Genomic DNA, 26,684 nt, shown 5'->3' with positions numbered 1-26,684 from the left:
CCCAGCATAACAGACAACGGCGTGACATCTTCTCTCTCCCTGTTTTCTCTAACTCTAGATTTTCTTTCTCATCTCTCTCCCTTGAACAAAGAAATATGTCTCAGGGAACTAAGGTAAAATACTCTTCAGCTGAACCTTTTTCCTTTGTTTTGCAGTCAAACACACTAGACAACATTGCTTACATCATGCCTGGACTGTGACAGCAGACACTCCTGGGACAGAACGCTTATCCCGCCTGCTGCTGGCTTGTGTACGTGACTGTTCCAGACCCCTTCACTGGCCTCGGGGTGTAGCTGTTAAATTTTTATATATATGCATATATATATATATATATATATATATATATCTCTAATGTATAATATATACATAGGACTGTAACTACTTTGCTTTTAATAATTTTATGAAATGGCAAAGGTTTAGCCAAGAGGAAACCTTGGCATGAATGTGGGCTTGGGATTCTTTCTTCTACTGTGGTGGATAAATCTGCCTTAAAAATCAGTGTAACTTGGGGGCTGGGGGCTTGTTCTGGATGCCAAGTGCATCGCTTTAAGGTCAGCTAAAATGTGATTTTTTTCCAAACTCAGTTGTACCTCCAGACCCATCACTGACCATTTGCCTTACCTGTCTTACAGTCTGAAATGTAATGGGAAAGATTATGGGAAGATGTCAGTTAACTGAAAGTACAAAGCTTTTCAACTTGAAGTGACCTAGGTGGGAAGTGATAACATCGTTCCCATCTGAAAGTTATTGCGATGGCTTAAGTGAATTTAGTAGGGGGTTCATTCCAATTCCTGCTCTACCAGTGTCCATGTCTCAAAACTTACTGTAATCATTGGTACCATTGGCAGCCTCAGCCGGAGCCAAGGAGATTTGTGAGCCCTGGAGAGGGTAAAGCTGTCAGTGCCACCAGTTGAATGGCCTATATCGTGAGCTGACCCAGAGCATTTGGTCTGCAGAACTAAGAGCTGGTATCTTCCATTGGCAGCGTCAGCTTAGCTCACAGTTCTGCTGCTTAGCTGCTTGGCGGGTGTGGAAGGTGAGCTTTGCCCAGGCTGATTCCTGGGTTCATCTCATTGGCTCCCCTGCTGGGCAGATACACAGGGTTCTGCATTCCACACGTAAGCGAATTGCGAAAAAAGTACTCTGTTCTCATGTAGGGTTATTTATGTGCGTGTGTGAATGTGTGTTTTAATTATGTGTATTTAACTCTTTAAACTCTCTTAGATTTTAATTTATCCTGTAAATTTCTGTATATATAATTTAAAAACAAGAGCCTCCACCAGCAACAGCATGTGGAAGATACAGATTTGTCATTTCTGCCTCCCTTCCTTCCTCTGGTCTCCTCTGCAAACTCCAAATCATCTACACTTTAAGGTATCGTGCCTCAAAAAGGAATTATGTTGGGATTCTAGTTCTTTACAAATGAATAATGTCAAGAAAGTAAATAAAAAGGAATGTTACCATTCCCAGCTGCCCTTATTTCCAAAGAACGAGGCTTTTGCTTCCCAGTTCCAAAGAAAACAGTTGAGCACTTCAGCGTTGTTTTTAAATTCAGTTTGAGAGTCCATGTCAAAACCAAGCTCTGAGGTGACTGCTTTCTTCCCTTGGCCTGGACAGAGCACTGCAGCATCAAAGTAGATCTTTGAGGACAGTGCCGCCAGCCTATTTAATTCTGCTGCATCCTATTTAATTCTTTCCTTTTTTCCCACCAGTGTGGTCACAGGGCTGTGTTTCTTAAAGGTATTCTGGCTGCTGAATGCCTTTCTCACCTCAGAGCAGTCTTGAAATTTAACTGGGAAACAGAAGGAAACAGGAATGCTTGGGAACCAAAATCACGAAGAGCAGAAATCCTGGTTTAATTTTGTGTGTTAGCACCTATCCCACGCCTCCTCTGTACCCATGTCAGTTTTCTGTTTGACACAGGGTATCAAGGAAGGGCCTCGGAGACGTGGATTAGTACAGAAAGAAGTCAATCCTACCATCGCCATTTGTACACATTAACGAAGTCCTGACGAGGACCTGCTTTTTGTTTGTTTGTTTTCCTTTAAAATCCAAACCTATTGTATTTGTATTTAAAATTTGTACACATTTGTATAATAATCGGTTCCTTGTGGTATTTGGTACTATTAGAGGAAAAACTTTGGATTCAGACCTTCTTGCAGTTTTTATATCATTGTTTTATTTTGTTTTTTAAATAAATTCTAGCTGTTTGATCCAAATCCCATTATAGTTGTATAAAGAAATAAAATTTTGTACTTATATTATTAAAAATCACATTTTTAATATTTGTAGTCCAGTGTCAGCTATCTTTTCCCTGTTGCTAACGAAAGTTGCTATGAAATTTTAAACCTTTCACACTATATCCTACCATAATTTTCTTTAAAAAAAAAATCCATTTGGAATAGAGGTCAAGTTTCTGATCATAGCCATCTTCCTAACAAACATCTTGCTCTGTTTCTAGTAACTTTTACATTGCGGACTCTCATCTTCTCTCTTGCAAACTGCAAAGCCAGTGGCTCTGATAAGCGTAGCTCTATTCATTGGCAAATGAAATTGTCTGTACGTTACATTGTTGGCCTAACTCAAGAAATACCTATCAGTCTTGTATAAGAATCACATCCAAATCTTGTGCTAAACCATGTGTTTCAGTACTGTCCTTACTGAGTGATACTGGATTGGATAGGTCACTTAACCTTTATAGGCATCTGCAGTCTCATCTGTAAAATAGTGTTAAAGTCACTTCCCTGTCTCCAAGCCTTGAAGCCAGCCAGCCTGACATGAAGTTTAGTAGTATTGTGAACATTCAATATATGAGATTAGACCTTTCAAAGTAAAAATTTCAATTCACACACAAGGTTGTTAATAGTCATAAATAGCAAAATACTATGATTGGTTGAAAGGCTCACTTCTTATGGAGAGGCAGCAAAAAAGAGACCGCTATATTACTGAATGACTAGAGTGATTGGCATATTTTATCGCACTTAATCCTCCCCAAGGCCTTATGAATATTATCCCCCTTTACAAATGAGGAGACAGATGCAGAAAAGTACTTTTCCTGAGTTTATACAGCTACGTAAATGGCAAAGCCAGAATAAACACACTGGTACAGCTGACCCCAAAGCTGAGGCTCTCTTCAACCCCAAGCCACTTTCAAAGTTAAATTGTGTATGTAATTCATCAGAATCCTTCTCCATTATCTGCAGTCCTGAGCAAATGTGATTGTAGGAAAACTGTCAGACCTTTTCATTGTTCAAATGTCCTTTTGTCCTAGCTGGATTTTACTATACAGACCTCACTTTTCTTGTCATCCTGTTATCTTTAAGCTTTGGAGGCAAAGTATCTTGATTTTTTTTGTCTAAAAGTACTTAAAGGATATAATTATTGTTACATTTATGCAATATGTCAATTTTGAAAGACTTAAACATTTTTATCCTTAGGAAGGCATTTGATTTTTTTTCTTTTTTTTATTTTTAACATCTTTATTGGAGTATAATTGCTTTTCAATGGTGTGTTAGTTTCTGCTTTATAACAAAGGGAATCAGCTATACATATACATGTATCCCCATATCTCCTCCCTCTTGCGTCTGGCATTTTGATATTGATATTGCTAAAACACTTAAACGGAAAAATTAAACAGACTTTTTACTAAATGAGTTTGTTCCTGTTAGGAAACACTTTGAACACATAGTTTTAATTAGTTCTGTACTACACTTAATGTTTGCAATTTACATTCCTATCTATTGTATTGACAAAATCCACACACTTCCATTTCTAATATAATAGCTAAATAGCTTTCTGTTTACATAGAGCTATGATTTCACTCCCTGTTTGGGGGTATATGGTTTCTTACCATGAAGGATAAAACTTATGGCTGTTTTATTCTTGGCAGAAAGCCAAGATCTGCCCATAATCACTTTAAACCAGAGTGGTGCAAGAAGGCAAGAACTTCTGGTTAAATCACCACCCAACATGGGGATGTTAATAGAAGAATCCAATGGAAAATCATGCTAAATATATTCCATACAACCAAGCAATATGTTTAAATGAAGAAAAACATGGAAGGTACCTGACATGAAGATCATCTTAAGTGTACATCCCCCCCTTATAGTCCAAATACCGTTACAGAAAGGTAGATTGATTTAGATTTTCATGCGTTAGTCATTGTGCTGGACAACAATGAGAGAAATGGACGTAGCATCCCAGCCCTCAAGGAGCACCTAGACTACTGGGGGGTATGGGCATGTATTAACAGGTCTCATGAGCATTATTAAAACAGTTCAAAGCACAGAAGTACATGACTTCCATAAAGCTTTTATGTTGTATGGTAAAGATGTCAGCCCCTATGCTCAGATTAACGGAAGTGATTAAGTTCTAATTCAGGTTTTCTATCGTCCTAAATTTCTGCAGTTGACTAGCCTTTCAAATTTAAAATTCACAAATATCATGCCCAAAAAATACTAAAGCATCCTGCAGTAACCCAAACTACCAAAGCAGTGGTTATTGTATCTTTTGGAGTGCATGTCATTAGAAGCAAAAAAACGTAACCAATAGATCTAGTATTGGTATCTAATGAGTAGATGACATAGCTGAAACACAGCACACGGGAAGGCTGAAGAAGATACTAGAATTACAAGGCTGGGAAGAGCCTTTGAGATTCTTAATTCTTAGCTTGGGGTCCACTGCTGCACCTCAGGGACCCCAGAAACTCCCTGAGGTCAAATTGTATCTCTGCCTTTTTTCTTCAGAAAGGCTCCGCTGCTTTCTACACTTTCTCAAAGGAGCCAGTGACCTAAAAAAAAGAAAGGTCCTTGACCTAATTCCAGAATCCAGAGAAAATGGAAGCCCGCTGTTTGAATCACACAGTAAATGAATGGCTGAGATGGGTCCCAGGACCCACTCGTGACATCTGTGTGCTTTCTCCCACCCTGGGCTCTAGCCCGTCCCTAGCTGCAATTCACTGAGTTGGCTCTCAGTGTCAAGGTGTCGCAAAACCCTTGGCCCTTCCCTCCTATTTTGAGGTAAGGGAATCTGGGCTGCAAACAGGATACATTTTGCAGCCGGGAGACCTCGATCTCAAATAGGAAGAGTCTTCTCTGAGCAGAGAGACAACAGGCCAGGGAGGCTGTCAAACCCAGCAGTGGGTGTGTAGTCATTGTGAGGTCCTAGAGGCTAAAACTAAGAGCGAGAGCTGGAGTCTCAGCTTGCTGGGTAACCTTACCCAAGTCATTTCCCTGGTCTAAGACTGGGTTTTCTGGGTGTGTACAGATCAAAGACAACGCCCCTAAATCCTTAAAAAGACGTGGGGGGCGTGGCTTAGACCCAAGCGCCCCAGGAACGCCCGGCATCGTGCGTGACGTCCACCGACGCCGAGTAAACCGCAGTGAGGTCATCGCCCTCCGCCTCGAGGCGCCGACCCTCCACGTCAGGGGCGGGGCCTGCGGCCGGCTCCAGCCTCCCTCCGCCCCGCCCCAGCCGCGCCTCCTCGAGGACCGTCCGGCGCATCACGTGACGGGTCCGGCGCTGGCGGTTGCTGTCAGCTGATTCCCCGGCTTGGTGGCAGTGGCAGCGGCAGCCGTGGCGATGGACTTTCTCCTGGGGAACCCGTTCAGCTCTCCAGTGGGACAGCGCATCGGTAAGTCCCCGGGGCTCGGCCCAGCCCCAGCGCAGGGTTCCGCGCCCGGCCCCGGCCCCCAGGCGCGCCTCCAGGTCCCCAGTTACACACCTGAGGGAGGTAGGGAGAGGAACGAGGCTGGAGCGTCTCTCCCTGACCTGGCCCCGCCCAGCCTCCCGCCTGCTTTGATTGACAAAAACCGCGGTCCACTAAGAAGCCTCGGCTTGTGATGGATGCCTACAGCAACCAATAGGTAAAGAGAGAAGGCGGGTCCGGGCGGCCGCGATTCAGCCAATGTGCGGCTGCTGGGGTCGCTAATCCAGGGAGAAAGTTTGGGGGGTTAAAGGGACTGCGTGGTTTTGCAGTCCTTGGGCCCCTCGAATGTTTCTCTCGTCGCCTACCCAGCGCGGGTCGCGCCTCCTGGGCTCTTGCCGTCTCATTCCTCGCTCACTCGGCGCTGCGGACACGGATACCTGAGAAGGGCTGGAAGCCCATTCTCCAGGACCAGGAGACAAGGGCTTGGCGGCTGGGTGGGCGTCTTGCGGGGAGGGGGACAGGGAGCCCTGCGTCCCCCGGGCCGGGGCTAGACGCTGAGGAACCCGCTCCATGAGGAAGCCAGGCCAAAGCCTCAGGACGTGCCGGCCTTGGCCGCCCTCACCAACCGGCATCAGATGGACCGCATGGAGTCGCAGACTCTGAGCTGGAAGTGATCTTAGAAACCACCTGATTCGGTCTCCCTCATTTCTCAGTAGAGGGGACGGCCAAGCCCTGTGGCCGAGACACAGGCTCACTCAGAGCCCAGGTCTCCTGAATCTCTCGCCCCCTATTGACGGGAGACTTATTAGTTCTGTGACGTTGCCTCTGTAGGGAGGATTCCTCACCTGTGATTAGGGGATAATAATGATCCCTACCTCCGTGGGGTTGTTGTGTAGGTTAAACGCGTTAATAAATGTAAAGGACTTAGCGCCTGGCACGTGGCCGATGCTATATAAAAGAAAGTGGTAATATTTATTATTGTTGCTGAGACACCGCCAAGTGAGGGTCCGGAATTCCTGAAAATGGCTTGGACATTTGGTCTCATAGGCACTCATTTCTGCCCACCAACGCAGAGAGGACCCACAGGCCATGGCCCAAACAGCTAACACTTCTCCAGGGCAGTCTGGGTGTGCCTCCTTGCATGAAGAAACCCAGGGCAGTACTGTGAAACTCTCTCCAACTTTTTGATGGTTTTTAGCCTTAAGTTCAAACTGGGAAAATTGGATCTTTTAGACAAGATAGTCTTTCCATTCTTACTGTCTTAGAAGCCAAACCTCGCTTAAGTCTGTTGACCCAGCTCTGTTGCAATCGCCCCCGTGGCCGTTTGTGGCTCTTCTGAGGTTTTGTAATGAAATGTCTTCAAGAGGAGGCTGTCAGTAGAGAATTTACACACCAGGAAGCTCCTGGACGAGAGAGGGGAAGCTGCACCTCTCAGGACCACCACCCTGCCCCACCGACCACCCCCCCCACACACACACACGTGAGTCATTGTTTTGGAGCTGAAAAGAGAAGGCGGCTTGTCTCTCATCTTTATTTCTCTAGCTGCAGATACCACTGCTTTCATCACATGACAAGTTTGAGACTTTCTACCCCTCCCCGCCCAAAAAATTCTGGCCTTCACAGTCAGCCACATGTGCCTGAGCCTCTCTAGAAAAGCTCATCTGGACTCTGGGCTTTAGATGGTCAAAGAAAACAGTTTCTTTTCTTACCCTGAAAGGTTGCCTGTCGTGGGCAAGAGATAACTCAGTCCAAAGAGTTACTAACCCTTAATACCTTAGAGCACAGAGCAAGTTTTACTGCAGGAACAGTCCTTACCCTGGGGCTCTTGTGACCCAGGGCTCTCATCAGAATCCCCTGGAAGACTTGTTAAAGCATCGAAGGCTGGGCCCCATCCCCAGAGTTTGTGACCCTATAGGTCTGAGGTGGCCACTGGATTGGAAACCACACATTAAAACCCTCTGTTCTAGCCCATCCCCTTCATTTTATACAGGAGACTGAGGCCCAGAGAGGGGAGGTGGAGACTAGGACTCACCCAAGGACCCCAGTGAAGTGATAGGAAAGCTGAGATGAACTGCCCTGAGCCCCTGATACCTGAACCAAAGCTGAAGAAGCTCTAAAAGTAGGATTGAATGAAGAATGTCTGCCATTTGAGTTAATACCCTCAGTATTCCTTTTTTCTTTTCTTTTCTTTTTTTGATAAAGAGACGGCAACACCCCTGATCGGCTGTGATTACTATTACTAATGACCTAGTATTAGCTGCTTGCATTTCTGTAAACTGCAGGGGTGAAATAATCTCTTCTCAAGCCTGCCAACTCCATCTCTCTGTTGAGAGTAGAGCCCTGTCCAGTTGGCAGCCCTGAGCACAGGGGTCCTGATGGTGTTAATCAGGGGTGAGTGTCTCTCAACTCACAAAGTCCCCAGCCCCCCACCCACACCCCTTTGTGCTTGCTGCTCCTTCTGCCTGCTCCCGGTGCATCCTTCAAAGCCCCGGGCGTCGTCACCTCCTCCCTGAGGCTTTCTCTGACCCCTTCAGATCCAGCCATTGCTTTTGTGCCTTCCCATCACCCTAGCTCTGCAGGCTCCCTCACTGTCTGCCTTTGGGCTCTGAGCCTCTGCTTCTTCCTGGGTGGAATGGTGGTTATACCAGCATCCACCTCTCAGGATGGTTGTGAGAGTGAAGTGAGATGCTCTGTGGAGAGGGCCTGGCACATTGTCAGTGCTGGGCAAACATCATCATCATTTTTATTATTTTCACCGTCATCACACTAATAAAGCGCTGTCCCATTCTGTTAGTAGTTGTGCATGTGTCTCCCTGGCTAGCCTGGGCTTCCTGAGGGCAGGTGCTGTACCTTACTGATCCAGACCCTTGGCTCTTAGCATGGGGCCTGCCTGGCACATAGTAGGAGGGAAGAAAGGAGAAAAGGAAAGTAACAGTTTGTGAGCAAATGCCAGGTGCCACACTGGTATCACGACCCTGTTGTCAAACCCAAGTTCGTGTGCCCAGTGCACAGTGAGGCTAAACAAACCAAACAGTTTGGAGCAGTGAAAGGTTTATTGCAAGGGCCAAGCAAGGAGAATGGGCTGCTTGTGCTCAAAAGACCCAAACTCCCTGATGGTTTTCAGGGAGGAGTTTTTAAAGGCAAAATTGGTTGCGGGGTCGGGGGGAGTGCAGGGTTTGTGACTTTCCTCTGATTGGTTGGTGGGGAGGTAACACGATGGTGCTCCAGGAATCTCAGGCATCAGCCTTCTGGTTCCCTCCAGTCTGCGGTCTCCTTGTGCAGACCTGAAGTCACCATCCTCCCCCTGGGTGGGACCCCCAGGTCCAGCAGAAGAACTCAGAGATTTGTATCAGATTATTAAGTAAATCCCTTGAGGAGGAGCTGGGACTCTGCTTTATCGCTGCACCATTGTTTCTTGACTGCTTTTCCTTTGTTTCTGCATTCCCTCCCTTCCCTAATTAGTAACTGTTTGAATCTGCCCTTTGGCTCTCGGGAAGATTTAGGAGGCTGAAGCCTTTTTCCCACAAACAAGAAATGGGGGACACGGAAAAGCTTTTGTGCCCGATAGGGCCCCACAGGGTCCCACTCAGTTTCAAAGCCCCCTTTTCTTTGATATTCATCAATCTTGAGGGGAACAGGTGTGGGACGAGAAAGGGAATAGTTTTGGATGGAGAGGTTAATCAGAAACTCGGCAGAGGAAGTCGGTTTTACGGGGACTCAGTTTCTCCCCTGCAGGGTTTTGCTATTTTTTCTCATGTCACTAAAGGTAAGTCTGAAGGCAGGTGTCACTCCCCAAGGTTTCACAGCTCAGTAGAGTCTCTGGCTGCAGAGCCCAGGTCCTCTCTCGCACCCTCACCACACTGCCTCTGGCTGATCAACACCTGTTTGGAATACGCAGCATCCCAGCCCTCCAACATGCAGTTATTGTTTGACCCACAGACTAGCTTTTCTGATTGCGACGCACGCCTGGACCTGTGCACATTTCCAGGTCACTCACCTGTCCACTAAAGAAAAATATGCACCACCTAAAAGCTGAGAATTATGTTTTATCTGGAGACCTTACTGAGGATTACAGCCCGGGAGGGAGGCAGCCTCTCGGGTAGCTCGGAGGGACTGTTCCAAAGAGGTGACGGAGGAGCCAGGATATACAGGAGTTTTTGCTGGAAAAAAATAAAAAGTAGTCAGACATCAAAAGATGACTGCTAATCACAAAATACAGACATCTCAAGTTAGTGATTTTAGGACTTTTTCCTTTGTGTGGGGAGATGCAAGAGTCTGGGCTTATTGAAATCAGTCCTTTGACATGCATCTTCAGTATCTAGTGCCAATATCCGGTTTTTCTCCATCCTGAATTCCACTCAGGTGCACCTTTGGTGAGGGGAGGGTGCTGCAGTGGCCAGTGGCTTGATGGCCACAGCTGCCTTTGTTTACTGAAATGGCGGGTGACATTTTTTGTCCACACACCCTTATCTATCAGGAGAGCTTCCCATTTCCCGTGGGCAGCAGCCTGGGGCTGAAAGGATCCCAGATAGTTGAGTACTATCTGGTGTTGACACAGCCCTTTTCTTCCAAGGATTTAAAAACCCATCCCAGGTATTCTCTGAGGACAGCCCTTACTGGCTGTGTCTTATAGAGGGACGTCAGAAGGCAACCCAAGAACCTCATATTCCACTTCAGGCTGTCAGCTCACCCCTGGCACTTTGAACTTGAGATGCAGGTGACTCAGGAGAGCAAGCTGCAAACAGCAGAGACTATAAACATGGGCAGTGCCTGGGGACCAGCCCCTGGTAGCAGGTGGGGAGAGCAAGGTGGACCAGGCGGAGAGCCCAGAGCCTAAGACTGAGTCCTGGGGTGGACGGGAGAGGTGAAAAGTCAGGGAGAGCCACCCTTAGCTCCACAAAGGCCAAGCCAGGGGGACCACCAGAAGGCATCACAGGTAAGAGACCATAGGCATTGGCAGGAAGAGAATACCTCGGGCCCTCGGGGCTGCCATTTTGGGAGTGATGAGTGGAAACCAAACTGGACACTCAAGCAAGGTTGTCAAGGGGACACCAGGCTGGGCGGCAGGAGACCTGGGTCCAGCTGCAGTTCCACTGCTGACTATGTCACACTCCTTCTCCACCGCCTCCCCTTACCTGTAACACAGAGGTGCCACCGTTCTCCCTCTGTTTCCCAGAGGATTGAACAACTGAAGGGACGATGAGGACGGGGAAGGATTGATGCTGGAGGGAAGAAGCACACGGATGGCCATTGCGGAGGGGCGATAGAACCGACTGCACAGGCTTAGAGGGCAGAGTGTCTGGTTACCAGAGGAGCTCAGTGCCAGCACCTTTCACAGTGGGCCTGGCTGCCTTGTTTGGTAGTGAGCTCCCCAACCCTGGAGGTATGAAGGCAGAGGTTGGAGGGAGGGAGGCTGTAAGGAGGATGCCGCATGGCTGGCAGGGTAGACTAGACCAGGATTTGCAGACTTTTTCTGTAAAGGGCCAGATAGTAAATATTTTGGATTTTATGGTCCATATGGCCTCTGCTGCAAACTGCTCAACTCTGCCATCAGAGCACGACAGCAGACAGACAGTAAGTCAATGAAAGGGCACGACTGTGTTCCAGTCAAACTTTATTTATGGACACTGAAATGTGAGTTTCATGTAATTTTCACGTGTTACGAAATTTCATTCTTCTTTGGATTTTTTTCAACCATTTAAAAATGTAAAGACCATCCTTAGCTTGTGGGCCATGCAAAAGCAGACTGCATTTGGCACGTGGGTTTATAGTTTGCTGACCTCTTAGCCAGAGGCAGAATGGTTAAGTTCTTTGTTCTTCAAACTGGGGTCCCAGAGCACCTCCGTCAGAGATGTTTGAGGATTCTCCAGCCCTGGACCCCCTGAGTCAGAATCTCTACCGCTTCCCACTCTGTGCCGTGGGGAGCCCTTGCATCTTGAAGCTCCGACTCCTTGATCCATAAGTGCTGGTGCCAGGTTAGAAACCCAGATTTCTGTCTTAAGGATAACAGGGACTAATGTCTAGAAAGGGCTTCGTGTCAGCTAGCCGCATGGTACATAGTAAGGCATCCAGGATGTGCTCCTGAGTCAGCCCAGGTGGTCTGAGTCCTGGTTTATCCTTCACCTGCTTTGTTACCTGGAGCAAGTTACTTAACTTCTCTGTTCTCCAATTTGCTGTCTAAAAATAAGGATAATAATAGCACGTATCAGTTGGGATTGCTGCACTGCTGTGTTGGGAGATTGTAGTATTGTCACGTTGTGCAGCACTTGGCCTGGTGCCCGCCAGACAGTAATCGTCCATAATTGTTAGCTGTTGTGATTTTTTACCCGGTCTTATCATCACTGCTGGGATGTAGTCTAAGTTTGAGGCAGAGCCCAGGTGCCCACCCAGGGCCCTGGCTCCAGCACAGCGTCTGTCTGGTCTTGGTGTCACTGGGAATGAGCAGTCGCAGGCTGGGTGGCAGCCACTGTCACAGACAGGTCAGGTTTCAGGCTGTGGGGTGGAGCCGGTTCTCACTTGGGAATTAAAGCCTTTGCCTGACCCTACAGATGGAACTGGTGAATAGGTTTTGTTCCCTCCCTGAGCTCAAAGAAATAAGAGTAAAGTCCTGGAGTTCCGTCCTTCTGGTTTTAGAAAAACAACAAAAACCCTCAGTGTCTTCTAATTAGCTTGGGACTGTCACCCCATGAGAAGCAGGAGGATTCAGGACAAGTTAACTCTTTACCTTCTTACCAAGGAGGCCTCGGTCTAGGCTAGCACTCTCCAGACTTCTGTCCTTCGTGTACCACCTTTATGATATGTGTCTGCCCTTCATGTACCACCTTTAGTTTTATTTGCAGAGTGTTTTCCTTTTGTTCACTCACCTTTTTAAATTTGACCTTATCCTGTGTGATTATATCCTGAAGTCATGACTTTGATAAGCTAGTGTGTGTTTTTTCCCTTCTACTTGACATTAAAGTAAATAGGTAACTCTAAAAATGTCTTTATGTTTGCCCATGAACCCACCTAGCATGTTCCCGGGTGGCACGTTTTGACCACTCGGACGTAAGCAGTCTGAATAGGGTCAGCACTTAGACCCTGCATCAGAAGATCTGGGTTCAAGTGCCAGCTCCTGCCCTTCCCAGTCGTATCCCGCAGGCAAGTGACAAAACCTCCGAGGGGCTTGTTCCCCCACGGAGGTGGGAAACTTGACAATTGATAAAGCACCAAAAAGTGCCACAGAGAGCCAAGCAGCTGTGCAAGACCCATGGGGAGGAACTGGGCTTTGCTCCTGCAGGGGAGGTAGAGAAAGGAAGGAGGGAGCCGGGGAGGAGGGGAGGGAGGAGCCAGCGAGGCCACACAGGCTGAGACCAGGAGAATTGAAGGACAGACAGAGGTGTCCCCTGTTCCAGTGGAACTTGTTTGTATTGATGCAGGATGAACCCTTGGGGTGGTTAACTTCATGTATCAACTTGGCCAGGCCATGGTACCCAGATATTTAGCCAAACATTAATCTAGATGTTTATATGAAGGTATTTTTTAGATGAAATTAACACTTAAGTCAGACTTTGAGAAAAGCAGATTACTCTCCGTAGTGTGTGTGTGCCTCATCCAATCCGTTGAATAGAAGAAAGACTGGCCTCCCAAGAAGAGGGAATTCTGCCAGCAGACGACCTTCAGACTTAAGCTGCATCTGTCCTCTGGGTCTTCAGCCTGCTGGTCTACCCGGCAGATTTTGAACTTGCCATGCCTCCACAATAGCACGAGCAATTCCTTAAATCTCTTGATAGGTACATACATACCTACATACATACATTTGTCAGTAACATCTTTTACATTCGTGAGTTGGGGGAACAAGGAAAGAATGTCATATACACCTTGGCCAGCCACTTCAAGCCTCTCTACTCTCATGGCCTTGCTCCTTCTTACCTAGATAGTTTTTTAAAAGCCATCCTTCATCTAACTGAAATTTTCTTCAGTTAGGTACTATAGTTAGTTGTATCAACTTTAAAATTGTGGGTTGCCAAAGTTATGCCTCTGTGAAGTATTTTAGAGTTCCTCTTGTGGCCTGTGGTTACAGAATGGCAGAGGGGAGACAGCCAGGGCTTTGAGGAAGGATGGCTCAGCAACTTAGGAGACTGATGGAACTTTCCATGCTAGGCCTGGAAAGAGCTATTCGTTTGGAAAATAGGCTTCAGGACAGTTTGCTGGCTGGGGAAAAAAGAATGGCTTCTGCATGTATGTGATTTAAAAATCTATTTTATGGGAATGCTTGAAATTTTCAAACAATGATTTTTAGGTTGATATTTTTGTAGTTGGCAACGTTTGTTTTGGTGTTGGCTGTTGTGCTAGGTGGGATGCAAAGCACATGAAGTGCATTCTCTCATTTCCTCCTCACATAACCCTGGAAGGTGAGTGCTTTAGTTATCCCTATTTTGCAGGGGAGGAACGAGGGCACAGAGAGGTTAAGGAATTCACTCAGAGACACACAGCTAGTGAGTGCTCCAGTCAGGACTTGCACTGGGATTTGTCTGTGTCCAGATCCCACTCTCCTAACTTTCCCACCTCATTGCTTCCCCTTAGAATTGAAAGGGACCTGGCGGGTTTCCTTTAGAGTGCAAATGTCTGGGTTCAGGGTCCATCTAGGATGAGTTTGTTCCTAATGGTTCTTTCTGTATTTCTCCACCCACCACCCCAACCTTTAGCATATTGGTTTCCTCCTCCTGCTAGTCCCCGCATAACAGAGAGCACAGGTGAAGGCACCCTCTGGCGCTGCCTCTGTTATCAGGAGACGAAAACCTTCGCCAGGAGCCACTGGGAAGAAAATTCCACTTACATCTCAGTGGCCAGAACACAGGGCCTCTTCTGGCTGCAAGGGAGACTAGAAAAGCTAAAGAATGTGGGCCAGTGGAGAGTGTCTTTCACAGCAACAATCTCTGCAGGAGTCAGTTCCATGCAGTAGAGTTGATAAACATCCAATGTAGTCACAGGGTGAATCAACACAAATACCATATCCCACGTGGGTTCCCACACTGTTTCCAGGAGGACAGCACAGCTGGGCGGTGTCCCAGGGGGATCAGTGGGAACGGTGAAGGCTCTAGAAGTCACTTCCAGAGTGGAGTGGTCACAGGAACTGAGGATGGTAACGTGGAGGTAAGATGAAGGAGGGACATGGTGCTTTTTAAAAATATTCACAGAACTGCTGAGCTGAAGAAAGATTAGGATTTCTGCACAACCGCTACTAAGGGATCAATGAGGGCCAAAGGGTGGGAGTACTTCATTTAAATTAAAGTGCTCTAAGAGCTTATGGTCGTGGTGAATATAGCCTCATCCTTCATTCAGTCATTCATCAAACACATCCTGCAGGTTTTTCACAGGCCCCGTCATCCTGTGTGGTGTAGAGAATTCAATGACTCACAAGCTGTAACCTCCATCCTTGAGCTCACAGCCTAACGAGAGAGACGTAGAAACAAAGAAGTAAATGCTATAGGGTTGTTGTAACACTAAGCAGAGCTTGTAGTTGTGGTGTGCGCAGGGTGCCGTTGGCCCAGCATGGAGGGGAAGGCCCTCTGGGGGTCAGGGCAGGCCCCGCAGGGAGCAGGCGCAGGCAGAAGGCCCAGGCGATGGGAGGACGAAGCGGGGAGAAGACCGGTCTGCACACTGCAGCCTGCCATCAGGCTTCGGGGTACCTTGGCTGCAATGACAGAGAGACACAGCCGAGCCAGCCCCACACGCTGGGCTTACCTGGCAAGAAGTCGGAAGGTCGGCAGTTCCAGGGTTGGTCTGACAGATCCGCGATGTATTGCAACGCCCAGGCTCTTTCTTTCTCTGTCCTGAATACGTTGGCTTTGTGTCCTGAGCGTGTCACCTCCTCGGCCCAAGCTCCAGGCGCCGTGCTCCCATGCTGGCTCCCAGAAGAGAGGACAGAAGGAGACCGGGGAGGGGGAGGGGGTAGACAAGGCTCTCCCCTCCCCGGCGAGGCCCCGCCGACACCCTGTACTCCCCAGGGATCGGGATTGGGTGGCTCACCCACTCCTGGACCGGGCTCTGGCGAAGGGGGGAGGGGTTGCTGCTTTGGGTGGGGAAGGGGAAGGAACGGTTGGGGGAAGGCTAGGGGGTGTCTGTGCCTGATTCCCTCTGTCTGGCTTTGAGGACTGGTCTGCCAAGCCATTGGCATCATGGCCTTTCTCCTCCGGCTGCCTTGCTCCCTCCTGGACCCTCAGCCTCCCTTGGGCTCCTGGATCTTTCCCGGTCTCAGCACGGCCTTTCCTCCCTCCCTCAGGTCCTTCAGACTGACCCTCAAGCCCCTCGTCTCTGCTCTTCTTCCCGTCATCCCTGAGGTTTCATCACGCATTCATTCATTCAGCACGTGCTCTTCCTCTACCAGGAGCGTCCCTCCTCACCTTGCCCAGCATGGCAGCTTGTGCTCTGCGCTCAGCTCAGTCGGCACCTCCTCACTGGAGCCTTCCCGGTTCCCCTGAGGCGCTGACCCCCTGCCCCCGGCTCCCCCAGCGCCCCAGACTGACCTCAGTCACATCACCTGTCATTTTGCACTGAACACACCTGTCCCGCTGTTCTCGCTGACCGCTGTAGGGCCTCCCTAAGGGCAGGGATTCTCTTCTCCCTCTTTGCCTCTCTAGCACCTAGCACAGGGCCGGACAAACAGTAGCTGCCCAGAGCGTGTCGTAGGATGGAGAATAGATGGGCGGGCAGAGGGCATCTAGAAGGCAGCTGGGGGGCAGATGGGATAAAGGGGCACTGGGCAAGGGATGGAGGCAGCTGGTGGGTGGGGGGAGCGGAGGGGAACAAAGGGGTGGGTACTACTTACAGCAGATTCCAAACAGCATATCATTTCGTTCATAAATATTTCAGCGTGTCTCTTAAGGGTATGGAATAGGATTCCCATTTAGAAACCAACAAACAAGCCATAATCACAATACCATTACACACTTTAAAAAAATATGCAGGTGTGTTTTTTAAAGCCTGAAAACAGTAAAGACTAGAAGGAAATCTCCTCAGAGGTTCACCATGGTTCCTTTGAGTGACGTTAGTAGGTGGCCATTACACTGGAAAGATGACATTCCTTGAATGTGGACTAAAAACAAAACGACTGTGGACACCTTTGCAGGGGTGCCGGTCATAGGAGGAGGATCTCGAAAGAGGGCCCCCATGGGAGCTCTGGGTAGAGCTGACGCACCGTGTCACTGCTTGCTTGATCACGGTCAGCTAACTCCCATTCTCTCCCTATCCCCCGGGTGGGTGAGCCCTGCCCTAGACCTGGTCATAGTCAAGGTGGGACTAGGGCTGCTATCGGCCTTGGCCTTTAAGACAGTTCCTTACTATTTACAAACCATATTTCATTGAATCTAGAAAGAAAAATCTACCAACTGAGCTCTGACAGGTTATTGTTTGTAAGAAACATCCCAATATCAGAGGGGCTCAAGAGTGGACGAGGGGGGATTTCCCTGGTGGTCCAGTGGTTAGGACTCCGCACTTTCACTGCCGGGGCCCGGGTTCGATCCCTGGTCAGGGAACTAAGATCACGCAAGCCGTGTGGCGTGGCCAAAAAAAAAGAAGAGCGGACAAGGGAGCTTAGGGTCAGTGAAACATGAGGAATGTTCCCCGGGACGGGGTGGGACGGGTGCTCAGCACTGAACTGGGGCAGCGAGGTGGTCTGGAGGCTCGGCCGCTCCTTCCGTAGACGTTGGCCGAACCTCTACCCTCCTTCCCACCAGAGGGTAGGCCCCGGTGAGACAGAGATGTCCCCGGAGCTCAGGGTCCAGCTGAGGCAGGCGGGGGCAGAGCAGAGGGAGGGCACACGGGTCCAGAGACCCCCGGGCCCGGCTCTGCATCCCCGTCCTCCACTTCCGGGTGTGGGCATCAGCTGTGCCCACACGTGATGGGGGCTGTAGGGCAGTGACAAGAGGTCCGCGCCGCGTCCTGCACAGGCTGACATGCAATGAAGGCCGGTCATTTGGTCACTGTTGTCCACAGTGTTATACCGCAGTGCGGGACGAGGCCTGGCACGGTTTGCCCAGTTGGAGGCAACACTGTGGGGCCGACACTGGGGTAGGGCCTTAAAAGCCGTCCCCATCGGCACATCTGAATCTCAGCCCCTCTACTGTCTCGGCGCCTGCTCTTTTCCGTCGGGGCATTTTTGCCATCTGTAATGTCACTTGTGGCCGCCCGCCAGACTGTAGACTTCCCAAGGGCAGGACCTAGTTGATTTTGCTCTCTGATGTCTCCCGGGGCCTGCGTGACACGTGCTGAGTATGTTCGAGAGGCACGTAACCTAGTGGTTAAGGGTACGGATTTGGGAACCAGACCTCTTTGGGTTCAAACCTCTGCTCTGCAACATACAAGCTGTGTGACCATGGGCAAGCCACTAGCCTCTCTGTGCCCCTCAGCGTACCCATCCTCTGCCTTAGGGGCTGTGGTGAGGGCTGGCGGAGCTGGGGTGAAGTGCAGAGCCCCGTGTTTGGTGTGTGGTGACAGCCCAGCGAGTCAGTGTGGTGGGCCGGCGGGGGGGTGGTCTCGTCATCACCTGTGAACCAGTGCCGGCCTGAAGGGGAGCCGGGCATCCCCAGCAGAAGCCCCAGCGCCTGAAAGAACAAGGCCCGCCAAGGGAGGGAGAACAACACAGTGGATCGGGGCGAGCTCAGCCCCTGAAAAGGTCCGGTTTTTGACCCTCAGGCAGTGGGGGGTCATGGATGACATTTAGACAGAGAAAAAGCACTGGTTGGATTTATGTTGGAAGAGGAGAGTGTGCAGGTGACGGTCCAGGTCTGGGTGGGAGACAGTGCCTGAGCCAGGGCCGTGGCCCTGATGATGGAGGCGTTGAGCAGCTGGAACCCTCAGCCGGAACCCCGGTGAGTGAACATGCAAGGTGGTGGGGAGAAGGCTCTAGGCTGTTGCCCTCGGGCTGACCTGGCAGGAGGTGGTCAGCGTGACTCGCATCCACAGTGCTGACCACGGGTCCCCTGATCGCCGCAGAAATGGCTTCCTGCAAAGCAGGGCTTCCCCCGTGGCCGAGAGGGCAGGCTTGCCAGATACCCAGGGTGTCCCCGAGGACGCGCAGGCTGACACCAGGGCCCCGGAGCTGGAGAGTGTCTAGTGGCCACTCTCTGCTGCTCTTGGTCCAAGTCACAGTCATGGGACTTAGCAGTGACCCGTCGCTGCCCTTTAGCTGACACCATACGTACATTGTCTGGCTGAAGGTCCCAACACCTGTGAGGGAAGCAGTCAGTTTTCTCCTGGTTTCACAGGTGAGGAAACCCAGACTCCGAGGCTCGGATCCTTGCCCGTGGTCTCTGAGTTCAGAGGTGGGGTCGGGCTCGTCCCACTCCAAAGCTGTGCCACCACCCAGCCCCACATGGAGAGGACAGAGCAGACAGAAAGACGCCCAGCGGATCCCATCCACCGCCTGCCAGCCCCCGACAACAGCAGGTGGTTTGCAGGGCTCAGCTTCCTCAGGAGCTGGGGACAAGGGCAGGGCCTCCGAAGGTCACTGCCAACAGCCCAGAGCTGGGCAGGTCAGCAGGCTGTCTTTTAGAACTGGTAACCATTGTCAGTGTTTTTATCCCCCCTTCTTAAAATAGCCAGCTGAGTTACTTTTGCGGTTAAAACCAAAACTAAAACACATATCCCCAGATTCCTGTGGGTTTAAATTTCTGCCCTTAATGGAGCATGCCTGCCCCTTGGACATGTTTATTAAGGAAGTCTTAGACCTCTCCCCAGATCTGAGGGGAGGGGTCTGGGCACACCTCTCTTCTGGAATTGCTCACATGGCTCTTGTCTCTCCTCTGCCTCTTCCTCCTCTTCCTCTCCACCGCCCCCCCCCCACCTATTTAGACTGACTGAAGCTCCCCCTTTCCCCCCACTCCCTCCAAAAAACTCCATCCTCTTAATGGCTCTGCCCACGACTGGCACTAAAGAACTTGGCACCTGTGCTCAGGTTAGCATCAGACTCGCGCTCCAGGGGTCCTGATGCGTCCACCTTGGTTCCTTGGGATGGCTTGCCTCTTACTCATAAATGTCCCAGCTGCCCCCTTAGCAGCCCGCTTGCCGTTCCAGAATGATCATAATCCCTTCTGAAACCTTGCCCTTCTCTCCCGCAGGAGAAGGGAGGTGCCCATCGTTTTCAGCAGTCACTGGGAGAGGTCATAGGGGATCCAGTGGAGGAACCACTGAGAGGGCTGCTAGTGGAAGAGGGGGCAGATGGCCTGAGTGGTCCAGGTGGAGCCTTCTGGAAAAGCAGAGCTCCCTGACTCCTGATGGGAGGCGGGGGCAGTGGCATCAACAGCCATCCTCCCTTTCCACCATGTGTGACCTCTCCAGGCCTCAGGTTCCTCATTAGTTAGACAAGGGCAATAGTGTACACCTTATAGGTGTGAGGGTTGAATCACCTTCTTTACGTAAACAGCTAACAATGCTTGGTGTTACCTAGCATCTAACTTGGGAAGTTAAACTATTCCCATTGTGGAAGGGCCCAGCCCAGGGCAAGGGAGCCTTTGAAGGGACATGGGAGGGACACGGTCACTCTCAAGCTCCGGAAGGTTCACTCTGGGTCAGCATGGAGAACGGCTGGGGGCAGGGAGGCAGGGGGAGCCGAGGCCATGGCTGACGAGGGCGGGGAGGTGGCGCAGCTGGGGCAGTGGCCGAGGGCAGGGCGGGAAGGGAACGGCCGGGAAGGAGAGAGCCTCAGGGGCTGGAACTGGCAGGACTCAGGGGCCCATTAGGGGCGGTCGGGCGTCAGGTTGCCGAATCCCACGGGCCAGGAGGTCACTGAGACGTGGCTTCCGAAGGAGGAGCAGTTGTGCGTGGTTGATCAGCCACCATCCCCCAGACCCTCCAAAGCAGGGCCCAGCCCCCCGCTCAGGAGGCACTCGTCCAGCTCTCTTTGGTTCTTCTTATGTGGTTCAGTGTGTGTGTGAGTCCCAGGGGTGGGAGTGTGGCCCAGAGGAGCCACACCTAGGACATAGTTGTGGGATGAGCGAGTCCATCTTCACCCATTTAAAGGGCACCCTTTCTCCCCCCCTCTCGCAGCCCTAACCCGGGAGCAAAGCAGCCCACCCTGCTGCCGGGTCCATACCTGGATGCCTCAGCTGCCTGGCACGTGTCCTGGGCCGCCCTGGCATCCACCCAGCCCGCAGGACCCAAGGGGGACCCAGGGTGGAACTGAAGTCAGGCCAATTTCAAAACCGAGATCATGGAAGCCACCGTTCTAGGGAGCTGACTGTGCCAGCCCAGCCCAGGCTCTGCCCGCAGGATGGGGCTGCCTGCCCAGCGGAAGAGGGCCCTGCCCAGTCACACGGAGTCTGCCCCTTCTATCCTGACGGGCCTGGCTCGGAGTGCGGCTTCTCTGGGCACCACAGGGCAGGGACCGTGTCCATCTGTCCACATTGCATCCCCAGTGCCTAGAGCAGGCCTGCCACGTCAGTAGCTGTGCGATGCGTGAGGGGTCTCACCCGAGAGCAGGGTGGTGAGAGAGCCTCCCTTGCACCATCACGTGGAATAAGAGCTCCATGTGCCCGGTCCATCGGGGCTCCTGGGAGACAGCCCACAGAGCTATGCCCGCAGGTGCACTGAGGCCCGGGTGTGAGGGCTCTGAGCCTGGAGCCAGGCTCTGAAGCCAAAGACACAGCCGTAATGGGGGAACTTGGCTACTGCCCTAAACGCTGATCCAGCCGATGGTTAAAAACTCGTGCGTGGGCCTGACAGACCCACAGGAGTAACGTGCGGGGCAGAATCTTTCCTGAGACAAGCAGAGTACAGAGTTGTCTCTGCACACTCTGCTGGAACTTGGTCTTTTTCTTTTTTTTTTTTTTAACATCTTTATTGGAGTATACTTGCTTTACAGTGTTGTGTTAGTTTCTGCTGTATAACAAAGTGAATCAGCTATATGCATATGTATATCCCCATATCCCCTCCCTCTTGCGTCTCCCTCCCACCCTCCCTATCCCACCACTCTAGGTGGTCACAAAGCACCGAGCTGATCTCCCTGTGCTATGCGGCTGCTTCCCACTAGCCATTTATTTTACATTTGGTAGTGGATATATGTCCATGTCTCTCTCTCACTTCATCCCAGCTTACCCTTCCCCCCTCCCCGTGTCCTCAAGTCCATTCTCTATGTCTGTGTCTTCACTCCTGTCCTGCCCCTAGGTTCATCAGAACCAATTTTTTTTTTTTTAGATTCCATATATATGTGTTAGCATATGGTATTTGTTTTTCTCTTTCTGACTTACTTTACTCTGTATGACAGACTCTAGGTCCATCCACCTCACTACAAGTAATTCAATTACCTTTCTTTTTATGGCTGAGTAATATTCCATTGTGTATATGTGCCACATCTTCTCTATCCATTCATCTGTCGGTGGACACGTAGGTTGCTTCCATGTCCTGGCTATTGTAAATAGAGCTGCAATGGACATTGTGGTACATGACTCTTTTTGAGTTATGGTTTTCTCAGGGTATATGCCCAGTAGTGGGATTGCTGGGCCATATGGCAGTTCTATTTTTAGTTTTTTAAGGAACCTCCATACTGTTCTCCATAGTGGCTGTATCAATTTACATTCCCACCAACAGTGCCAGAGGGTTCCCTTTTCTCTGCACCCTCTCCAGCATTTACTGTTTGTAGATATTTTGATGATGGCCATTCTGACTGGTGTGAGGTGATACCTCATTGTAGTTTTGATTTACATTTCTCTAATGATTAGTGATGTTGAGCATCTTTTCATGTGTTTGTTGGCAATCTGTATATTTTCTTTGGAGAAATGTCTATTTAGGTCTTCTGCCCATTTTTGGATTGGGTTGTTTGTTTTTTTGATATTGAGCTGCATGAGCTGCTTGTATATTTTGGAGGTTTATCCTTTGTCAGTTGCTTCATTTGCAAATATTTTCTCCCATTCTGAGGGTTGTCTTTTCATCTTTTTTATGGTTTCCTTTGCTGTGCAAAAGCTTCTAAGTTTCATTAGGTCCCATTTGTTTATTTTTGTTTTTACTTCCATTCCTCTAGGAGGTGGGTGTAAAAGGACCTTGCTGTGATTTATGTCATAGAGTGTTCTGCCTATGTTTTCCTCTAAGAGTTTTATAGTGTCTGGCCTTCTATTTAGGTCTTTAATCCATTTTGAGTTTATTTTTGTGTATGGTGTTAGGGAGTGTTCTAATTTCATTCTTTTACATGTAGCTGTCCAGTTTTCCCAGCACCACTTATTGAAGAGGCTGTCTTTTCTCCATTGTATATTCTTGCCTCCTTTATCAAAGATAAGGTGACCATATGTGCGTGGGTTTATCTCTGGGCTTTCTATCCTGTTCCATTGATCTATATTTCTGTTTTTCTGCCAGTACCATACTGTCTTGATTACTGATTACTGCTTTGTTTGAAGTCCGGGAGCCTGTTTCCTCCAGCTCCATTTTTCTTTCTCAAGATTGTTTTGGCTATTCGGGGTCTTTTGTGTTTTCATACAAATTGTGCAGTTTTTTGTTCTAGTTCTGTGAAAAATGCCATTGGTAGTTTGATAGGGATTGCGTTGAATCTGTAGATTGCTTTGGGTAGTATAGTCATTTTCACAATGTTGATTCTTCCAATCCAAGAACATAGTATATCTCTCCATCTGTTTGTATCATCTTTAGTTTCTTTCACCAGTGTCTTATAGTTTTCTGCATACAGGTCCTTTGTCTCCTTAGGTAGGTTTATTCCTAGGTATTTTATTCTTTTTGTTGCAATGGTAAATGGGAGTGTTTCCTTAATTTCTCTTTCAGATTTTTCATCATTAGTGTATAGGAATGCAAGAGATTTCTGTGCATTAATTTTGTATCCTGCTACTCTACCAAATTCATTGATTAGCTCTAGTAGTTTTCTGGTAGCATCTTTAGGATTCTCTATGTATAGTATCATGTCATCTGCAAACAGTGAGAGTTTTACTTCTTCTTTTCCGATTTGGATACCTTTTATTTCTTTTTCTTCTCTGACTGCTGTGGCTAAAACTTCCAAAACTATGTTGAATAATAGTGGTGAGAGTGGGCAACCTCGTCTTGTTCCTGATCTTAGAGGAAATAGTTTCAGTTTTTCACCATTGAGAATGACATTGGCTGTGGGTTTGTCATATATGGCCTTTATTATGTTGAGATAGATTCCTTCTATGCCTACTTTCTGGGGAGTTTTTATCATAAATGGGTGTTGAATTTTGTCAAAGCTTTTTCTGCATCTATTGAGATTATCCTATGGTTTTTATCCTTCAGTTTGTTAATATGGTGTATCACATTGATTGATTTGCATATATTGAAGAATCCTTGCATTCCTGGGGTAAACCGCACTTGATCATGATGTATGATCCTTTTAATGTGCTGTTGGATTCTGTTTGCTAGTATTTTGTTGAGGATTTTTGCACCTCTGTTCATCAGAGGTATTGGCCTGTAGTTTTCTTTTTTTGTGACATCTTTGTCTGGTTTTGGTATCAGGGTGATGGTGGCCTTGTAGAATGAGTTTGGGAGTGTTCCTTCTCTGCTGTATTTTGGAAGAGTTTGAGAAGGAAACTCAAATGTTAGCTCTTCTGTAAATGTTTGATAGAATTCCCCTTTGAAGCCATCTGGTCCTAGGCTTTTGTTTGTTGGAAGATTTTTAATCACAGTTTCAATTTCAGTGCTTGTGATTGGTCTGTTTATATTTTCTATTTCTTCCTGGTTCAGTCTCAGAAGGTTGTGCTTTCATAAGAATTTGTTCATTTCTTCCAGGTTGTCCGTTTCATTGGCATATGGTTGCTTGTAGTAATCTCTCATGATCCTTTGTATTTCTGCAGTGTCAGTTGTTACTTCTCCTTTTTCATTTCTAATTCTATTGATTTGAGTCTTCTCCCTTTTTTTCTTGATGAGTCTGGCTAATGGTTTATCAATTTTGTTTATCTTCTCAAAGAACCGGCTTTTAGCTTTATTGATCTTTGCTATTGTTTCCTTCATTTCTTTTTCATTTATTTCTGCTCTGATCTTTATTTCTTTCCTTCTGCTAACTTTGGGGGTTTTTTGTTCTTCTTTCTCTAATTGCTTTAGGTGTAAGGTTAGGTTGTTTATTTGAGTTGTTTCTTGTTTCTTGAGGTAGAATTGTAGTGCTGTAAACATCCCTCTTAGAACTGATTTTGCTGCATCCCATAGGTTTTGGGTCGTCATGTTTTCATTGCCATTTGTTTCTAGGTATTTTTTGATTTCCTCTTTGATTTCTTCAGTGATCTATTGGTTATTTAGTAGCATATTGTTTAGCCTCCATGTGTTTGTATTTTTTACAGTTTTTTTCCTGTAATTGATATCTAGTCTCATAGAGTTGTGGTCAGAAAAGGTACTTGATACGATTTCAATTTTTTAAATTTACCAAGGCTTGATTTGTGACCCAAGGTATGATCTATCCTGGAGAATGTTCCATGAGCACTTGAGAAGAAAGTGTATTCTGTTGTTTTTGCATGGAAAGTCCTATAAATATCAGTTAAGTCCATCTTGTTTAATGTATCATTTAAAGCTTGTGTTTCCTTATTTATTTTCATTTTGGATGATCTGTCCATTGGTGAAAGTGGGGTGTTAAAGTCCCCTACTATGATTGTGTTACTGTCAATTTCCCTTTTTATGGCTGTTAGCATTTGCCTTATGTATGGAGGTGCTCCTATGTTGGGTGCATGAATATTTACAATTGTTATATCTTCTTCTTGGATTGATCCCTTGATCATTATGTAGTGTCCTTCTTTGTCTCTTGTAGTAGTCTTTATTTTAAAGTCTATTTTGTCTGATATGAGAATTGCTATTCCAACTTTCTTTTGATTGGAATATCTTTTTCCATCCCCTCACTTCCAGTCTGTAGGTGTCCCTAGGTCTGAAGTGGGTCTCTTGTAGACAGCATATGTACAGGTCTTGTTTTTGTATCCATTCAGCCAGTCTGTGTGTTTTGGCTGGCGCATTTAATCCATTTACATTTAAGGTAATTATCGATATGTATGTTCCTATTACCATTTTCTTAATTGTTTTGGGTTTGTTTTTGTAGGTCTTTTCCTTCTCTTGTGTTTCCTGCCTAGAGAAGTTCCTTTAGCATTTGTTGTAGAGCTGGTTTGGTGGTGCTGAATTTTCTTAGCTTTTGCTTGTCTGCACAGTTTTTAATTTCTCTGTCGAATCTGAATGAGATCCATGCTGGGTAGAGTAATCTAGGTTGTAGGTTTTTCCCTTTCATCACTTTAAGTATGTCCTGACACTCCCTTCTGGCTTGCAGAGTTTCTACTGAAAGATCAGCTGTTAACCTTATGGGGATTCCTTTGTATGTTATTTGTTATTTTTCCCTTGCTGCTTTTAATATTTTTTCTTTGTATTTAATTTTTGATAGTTTGATTAATATGTGTCTCAGCATGTTTCTCTTTGAGTTTATCCTGTGTGGTACTCTCTGTGCTTCCTGGACTTGATTGACCATTTCCTTTCCCAAGTTAGGGAAGTTTTCAACTATAATCTCTTCAAATATTTTCTCAGGCCCTTTCTTTTTCTCTTCTTCTTCTGGGACCCCTATAATTCGAATGTTGGTGCATTTCATGTTTGTCCCAGAGGTCTCTGAGACTGTCCTCAATTCTTTTCATTCTTTTTTCTTTATTCTGCTCGCTGGCAGTTATTTCCACTATTTTACCTTCCAGCTCACTTATCCGTTCTTCTGTCTCAGTTATTCTGTTATTGATTCCTTCTAGAGTATTTTTAATTTCAGTAATTGTGTTGTTCATCACTGTTTGTTTGCTCTTTAGTTCTTCTAGATCCTTGTTAAATGTTTCTTGTATTTTCTCTGTTCTGTTTCCGAGATTTTGGATCATCTTATTACTATCATTACTGTGAATTCTTTTTCAGGTAGGTTGCATATTTCATCTTCATTTATTTGGTCTTGTAGGTTTTTACCTTGCTCCTTCGTCTGTAAAAATTTTTTTGGCGTTTCATTTTTTTTGTTTTTGATAGGTGGTGCTATATTCCTGTCTTACTGGTTGTTTGGCCTGAGATGTCCAGCACTGGAGTTTGCAGGCAGTTAGATAGAGCCGGGTCTTGGTGCTGAGAT

At 47.8% G+C, this 26,684-nt stretch overlaps 2 protein-coding genes across 6 annotated transcripts in view; both read left to right on the top strand.

Annotated features, from left to right (window-relative positions):
- HMGXB4 (HMG-box containing 4) overlaps positions 1 to 2,276 on the top strand; it is a 31,047-nt gene extending 28,771 nt beyond the window's left edge. For 3 of the 4 annotated variants that reach the window (XM_057556609.1, XM_007165713.2, XM_007165709.2), the window contains one exon: positions 156 to 2,276. In XM_057556609.1, the coding sequence (XP_057412592.1) occupies positions 156 to 200 (45 nt within the window). In that variant the 3' untranslated portion in view covers positions 201 to 2,276. The remainder of the gene's footprint in view (positions 1 to 155) is intronic. The other variant, XR_009009716.1, reaches the window with a different exon arrangement.
- Positions 2,277 to 5,472: 3,196 nt separating this feature from the next.
- Positions 5,473 to 26,684, top strand: part of TOM1 (target of myb1 membrane trafficking protein) — a 45,814-nt gene continuing 24,602 nt past the window's right edge. The window contains exon 1 of one of the 2 annotated variants that reach the window (XM_007165707.2): positions 5,473 to 5,632. In XM_007165707.2, the coding sequence (XP_007165769.2) occupies positions 5,581 to 5,632 (52 nt within the window). In that variant the 5' untranslated portion in view covers positions 5,473 to 5,580. The remainder of the gene's footprint in view (positions 5,633 to 26,684) is intronic. The other variant, XM_007165708.3, reaches the window with a different exon arrangement.

Source organism: Balaenoptera acutorostrata, chromosome 11 (genome assembly GCF_949987535.1).
Source record: "Balaenoptera acutorostrata chromosome 11, mBalAcu1.1, whole genome shotgun sequence".
NCBI classification, from domain to species: Eukaryota; Metazoa; Chordata; class Mammalia; order Artiodactyla; family Balaenopteridae; genus Balaenoptera; species Balaenoptera acutorostrata.
Note: the sequence above shows the minus strand (reverse complement) of the source record. Positions and strands in the feature narration are given on the sequence as shown.